Source organism: Zalophus californianus, chromosome 3, assembly GCF_009762305.2.
Source record: "Zalophus californianus isolate mZalCal1 chromosome 3, mZalCal1.pri.v2, whole genome shotgun sequence".
NCBI lineage: Eukaryota > Metazoa > Chordata > Mammalia > Carnivora > Otariidae > Zalophus > Zalophus californianus.
Genome location: NC_045597.1, coordinates 78658687 through 78665115, shown reverse-complemented (window position 1 = coordinate 78665115; position 6429 = coordinate 78658687). Strand labels below are relative to the sequence as shown.

The 6429-nt window shown below is 53.9% G+C and overlaps 1 protein-coding gene across 1 annotated transcript in view; it reads left to right on the top strand.

Annotated features, from left to right (window-relative positions):
- Positions 1-3160: 3160 nt before the first annotated feature.
- The window catches only part of FGF9 (fibroblast growth factor 9), a 30170-nt gene continuing 26901 nt past the window's right edge, over positions 3161-6429 (top strand). The window contains exon 1 of the mRNA XM_027587980.1: positions 3161-4216. Coding sequence (XP_027443781.1) covers positions 3940-4216 — 277 coding nt within the window. The 5' untranslated portion in view covers positions 3161-3939. The remainder of the gene's footprint in view (positions 4217-6429) is intronic.

Below are 6429 nucleotides of genomic sequence, written 5' to 3'. Positions count from 1 at the left end.
GTTGGAGAAGTCAGTTTCAGATCTGCTGATCCCTATCCTGGCGCTCATTTCTCTTCATACCTCTCTTCATTTACCTCATCATGATTCCCATCTGGGTCTAAGCACTGAACTATCAGCAGAAAAGACAGGTGACAAACTGGAAGAAGAGAAAACCAGAGGGATTATAATATTTTAAGAAGAGAGCCTGAGAGAATATTGGGGTTGAAATCAGTAATAGTACTTGCTGAATATTTCATGGGCAGAATTCTAGGGGGAACTACATTAGGACCAGCATAATAAGGGCTACTATGTCTTCAGTGTCTATTGTGTACTGCCCGTTTTATGTGCATTTTTCCTTTTATTCCTAACAACAATCTTCCAAGGCAGGTGTTATTAAGCCAATTATACCTCGTGTCTAGAAAGCAAGGCCTCATTCCTCTTGGAGCTTAACATCTATGTACTAATTGAAGAACACCTGTAAAACATGCACACAGGCGTGGACGTAGGAACTCATGATCATGGCAGAGCTGGAAGGGAATCTTGAGGAAGTCAGCCAGACAGAGCCAGTGGAGTGAGTTCTGGAGAAAATGGGATGTGATCAATGAAAGAAAGGATCTAGTGTTTGCATTACTGTAATAGGAAAACAGGACCAAACAGAAGAAGGGAAAGAAACCTGCCCGGCAAGTTCAGGGGGCAAGGAAGCAGCAAAAGCTTCCTGCAGGTAGAGTTAGGGATGCGGATGAAATGTGGATTAAATTCACTGCAGTAGAAAAGAGATGCTTGAGCAGGCAGGCTGCTTCTAACTGGGAAAGTGCGGTATCAGCTTCTTAGCCCTCTCTCCCACTGCTGCATCCTTTTTAAAGTGACAGTCACAAGGCTGCAGGATTCGGAAGCGGAAATGGTCTTTGCTCATTGGCTCACAATCTAAATTCAGACCGAAAGAATGTGGTTGGAGACAGCTGGTGGAAATTGTCCCAGTCCTGTCTTCAGTGGAAACGTCCACGTGCTGCTCATGTCTTCCCTTATCAGGCGTCTCCCTCTCTCCATCTCTCCTCGTCCGCCTATCTCTCTTTATCAGGTTTTATAAAAAAGTAACCCACCCTGCACACTGTACCGGAGTGGTCCAGGAACGCCCCTGCTTAACCCAGAGCTGCTGGCTGCCTCCGTGATTAATGCCAGCTACCCAGGTGGTTTATGAGAAGTGACACTTCCTCCCCGGCTTCTTGTATCTGCCACTGAGCAGTTAACGTTAAAGCCCACCGTCGATGTGACTGCTGTAAATACCACGGGGCAGGGCTCTGGTGCTTCATAAACACGTAAGCACGACGCACGGAGTCAGCCCCGCGGACACCCAATGACCTGGGACTGCGGCAAAGGGGTGTGGGAATGGCAAGAAGGGAGGACCACCTCGCCCCTCTCCTTCCTCTTTGCTGGGGCCCAAGCAGCCTTCCACCCTGGGGGCAGGGGAAGGTCGCTCCAGGTCGCGGGCACCTCATGCGCCCGAGAAATCTGCAAATTCATGACTCCCTATCGTCTTCGGGCGAAACCCTTCCGTCCTGAATAGGGCCAGCCCCAGTTCTTCACCTCCAGCCTTTAGCTGACTACTGAGGCGGGTCCCCCCCACCCCCCAAAAGGCTGAGTCCCTTTCCCACCGCAGGGGTCCAGTCTCTGCTTCGACTTTGCTTCGCACTCGCCTGTCCTGCAGTCAGTCTGGAGCTGTGCTCAAGTCTCGGCAACTTTCACCATTTTGGCCCGAGAGTCGGGCCATTTCGAAGACAATGTGAACAAAGAGGAGCCGGGGAGAGAGAGGGACCCGCGGGCGGGCTGCGGGGCGAATGTGTGCGCGCGTGGGTGCTGGGGACCGGGGGCTGTGCGGGCGCCGCGCAGGGGATCCGGGCGCCTGCAGAGTGTCCCCGCCACAGAGCGCGCCGCCGCAGGGCTCTCGGGCCGGCCTGGCCCGGCAGGGCCCCTAGAGGCCCGGGGTCGCGGATTTCTTTGTCCCGGCCTGTGGCTGTGCCCGAAGGCAGCCGGCCGCAAGCAGAAAGCCGAGCCTGGGCTCTGGAGCTCAGGCTTCCACTGGCGGCCCCGCGAGGCAGAGCAGGAAGGAACGGCTGCGGGCCCCAGGGCGCCCCCCACGCGCCCCGCGCCAGCTCTCCCGGCTCTGCCGCGGGCTTCAGACCGTGGTGGGGGGAGACACTGGAACTCCTCTTTCGCTTTCCCAACAGCGAAACAGGCTGAAACAGCGAGGGGTGGCACAGCTCCCCCTCATTAGCGTGCTTGGGGGAAAGAGGGAACCCACTGGCGCGCTCTTCTCCACCCCGACTCTCCAAAGATGCGCGCGCTAGTCGAACTCAGGGACAGTGGCGGTTCTCTGGCGCCCCCCCTGCCGACTGCACCGCGGCGGCCCGGATCCAGGCGGCGGGGCTGGACCTAAACATAGCCCCAACCGATGCCATCAGGAAGCCCAGAACAAAACCGGTGGCCACATCTGCCTCTGTGTTTGCGTGTGTGTGTGTGTGTGTGTGTGTGTGTGTGTCCTCTGTGTGTGTGTGTCTCCCTCTCTGTATCTCTCTCTTTCTCTCTCTCTCTCTCTCTCTCTCTCTCTCTCTCTCTCTCACACACACACACACACACACACACACACGCTAGGTTCACATCCCTCCAGCTGCTTACCTGCAATACGGTTTGCGCTTCTTTCTGTGTGTGTCTGGCAGAAGAATGAAAGAGAAACTGCCATATCCATTAAAGCTCACTGAATCAAGCCCACTTCCCTCCAACTCTTTCAACCAAGTTTTATTTTATAATGCAATGCAAAATTACAGAGTCCATGTGAAAACTAGTTTCCAATTGTAGTCTGAACCTCCATCAATGTATCGAGCAAGACTTTAGGTTATCAGATTCAATTCCGCAGGACACTCAGGGTTTCTGCCTCCTGCCTCTCTCCATGCATCTTTCTTTGTAAAGCAAGTGTACGTCGGCTGTCCCCTAGGAAGTCTCGCGCTCTGGCACGCAGCGCCGGGCCTGCGGCAGAGCGGCGCGGTTGATGAAGGCGGGCGCTAGGACCGCGGGGAACCCGGGCGGCCGCGGCGCTACCTTAAACCCAGCCCAATGCCGCTGCCTGCGCCACTCTGCGCGCCGGCGGGGGCTGCGCAGGAGGAGCGCTCCGCCCGGCTACAACGCTCCGCGAGCCGGCGCGGCAACACCTGTTCGCGGCAGCCAGGGCGGCACGCGAGCTCCCGGTCGTGGCTCTCCTCGCTCGCCGCTCGCCGCCCGTCCTAAGCCAATGGACATCTGCCGAGCCTCTGGAGAATTCTGGATACTAGCTTTGGACGCCTAAAGTTTTTTTTCTTTTTGTTTTTTTAATAATTATTATTATTTCTGGAGGGGGGACCAGGAGGGGAGATTTTGTCGCCGCCGCCAACGTGAGATATTTTTTTCCCCTTGAAGGATTCATGCTGATGTCTGCAGAGTCGGTTAGAGTAAAAACAGCGCATGCCTTCCTGGAGTCGGGATCCGTAAATTCTGACGTAGCCCGTGCATCTTAAAATCCCTATAATAACGCCTAGGCATTTAAGTTGCTATGGTCATTCTGATCTCAAACCAAATGGAGAAACTACGGATTTTTTTTCCTTATTACGGTCGGATGGGATGAAGACCTTCCTGCCTGCTAAGAGCTGGGGATCTATCTATAGAGATACATAGATATGTTTATCAATATGTCAGTGTGTGAGTATAAAGTGGTGGTTTCTTAGACTATCAGTGGTTTGACCTTGAACCTGTGCCAGTGAAACAGATTACTTTTATTTATGCATTTAATGGATTGAAGAAAAGAACCTTTTTTTTTTTTCTCTCTCTGCAACTGCAGTAAGGGAGGGGAGTTGGATATACCTCGCCTAATTATCTTCTGGGTTGATACCGTCATTATTGTTTATTCTTGTGCTCCAAAAGCCGAGTCCTCTGATGGCTCCCTTAGGTGAAGTTGGGAACTATTTCGGTGTGCAGGATGCGGTACCGTTTGGGAATGTGCCCGTGTTGCCGGTGGACAGTCCGGTTTTGTTAAGTGACCACCTGGGTCAGTCCGAAGCAGGGGGGCTTCCCAGGGGACCCGCAGTCACGGACTTGGATCATTTAAAGGGGATTCTCAGGCGGAGGCAGCTATACTGCAGGACTGGATTTCACTTAGAAATCTTCCCCAATGGTACTATCCAGGGAACCAGGAAAGACCACAGCCGATTTGGTAGGTATACCATTAACCCTTTAGTGTCCGGGCGATGACATGTTCGGGTTATAACTACCAAGAAGGTGGTGGCCGGGCGGGGGATGCGGGAAAGGATCTGTCCCTCTGTCTCTGTCTTGCCAGCTAAAAAAAAAAAAAAGAAGAAGAAGAAATAGCCTCGGGAATTGCAGGTCTGCCTCTGGCACTGATGCAAGTCTACATTGAAAGGCAGCCCCCCCCCCCCGACTTTTTTTGAAAAGAGGGCATGATTTATAAATATAACAAAAGTCTGTAGTTATTTTGCATCAGATACTCGGGAAGATCGGGTTTAGGAAGTTTCTTTTGAATGGACTGATTCCACGAGTTTAAAGCTTTAATCATTAACTACTGAGAACTTGAAAATGCCTTTTGCTCAAAGCAGTGGTTATCATCTTGTGCCCCAATGAAGTTTTTGCTCCTTCTCTTTTTCTTCTGATAAGTATACTGCTTGAATTGTAAATTAAGCGTATTGTTTATTCCCACCGCGAGGGTCTGAAAACCCCGAAGGCGAAGGTTGCTGACTGATTGTTCTGTTGGGAGGACTAAAGTCATATTTTAGACTCCGAGAGCAGCAGAGGCAGAGGCGCTGGGGGAAAATGACGGGAAGGGGCAGAACGCTCACCAGGGGCGTTTGTCCTTGCAGCTATCAAGTTATTACCTATGCTCCATATTTCTATAGTGTGTAGCCCTGTGTGGGTTTCCTGGGTGGCTCTCTGGTGTGAGTGTGCGCGCGCGTGCAAAAGCTGCGAGCTAATTTTAAAGGGCATTGCGAGGATTTCATTTCCCAAGGAGGGTACTTGTGACTCAGCATTGAGGGCTGCAGACCCGAGTGCTGGTGACTCTGCTCACTTTAAAGCCTGCACACACGTGCCTGCGGGGCTACCCTGAGCCCAGCAGCACAGTGTCAGCGAGCACAATACCGATGGAGGGACTCTAGAGTGTTTTCCTTACTTACTAAAAAGAAAGCGCCAGTTGGACAACCAGACTGTTGGAAGGAGTTAACTTCTCAGTGAACCCACCTGACAACACTTAAACTAGGTCGTAAAAAACAAAGTCCTGTGGTGATTTTTCTTCCTCATGCTTTAATGCCAGATGTTGAACACAGCCTAAACTATCTGTTTAGGCTCGTGGGGCTGTAGATGATGCCAGAAGGTGAGGAAGATTCAGGCCTGGGATGGGGATGGTCCCAGATACACGAGGCCCAGGATTTTCTCCCTTTGCTCACGGCCGATCCCAAGCCCCAGGCTGAACCTACTAGTGTGAATTTCTGGCAGTCTCCCCTCCCCGCTCAAAAAAGAAAAAAGAAAGAAAGAAAGAAAAGGCAAAGCTGTAGCTCTTTGCTTTGCAATTATTCAGTTGAAATATAACTGCACCCCCCCCCCCCCCCCCCCCCCGCCGAAATGAACTCAGCTCTGGTTGCAAAGCGAAGACTAAACTTTACTAGAAGTGCTGTTCTATCTGGCCGCTTTAAGGGCTGCTACAGTGCCTAGCGTTCAGTGCCCGAACAACAGGCAGTGGGCGGCCGTGGGTGGGAGAGCCGAGAGTGTGCCGGGCCTCAGCGGGCACCCACTGGACGTCTGCACCGCGCAGGCTGATGGCTAGTGGCGTGGGCGGGCGGCCTAGGTGCGCTGGGCGGGGGGAGCCCCAATCCTCCCGCGCTCCCAGCCGGCAGGTGCCGAGTCTGCAACCCGGGCCCCCCGGCGCACTCGGCGGCCGCCGGGCCAGCTCCGCGCGGTCCTAAATACGCTCCGTTTCCGTCCTCCTTTCTACCCGGCTGGAGTGCGCCCTTCGGTGCTGCAGGGACTCCTTGTGTCCGGGGGCGACGGGCAGGGGCTGACACACTTCTGGCCGTGTTTGGGGAATGAGATTTTTTTTTTTTGCCAAAGTTTAGTCCCTTCGCTTTCTCTTTGTGTGCGAGTGTGGGTCCAGCGGGGCTGACAGCCGCCGCCCCGGGCAGCGCGGTCGTTTGTGGTGTGGGAACCGCCGGAGGCGCGCACCGCGGCGGGAGAGTTGGTGGCGGGGACGGAGGACTGGCCGTAGGTCGTACCCCTGACCTCCCCCGTGCCATCTCGGACCCATCTCCCTCATCTGAAGCACGCAGTCAGGTCTCGGAGAGTCGGTGGCTCCGCTGTGCCCGGGAGGTGGGTCAGGGGCCCTGGCCGACAAGGCCGGAGCCACAGGGGAAGGTGTGGTGG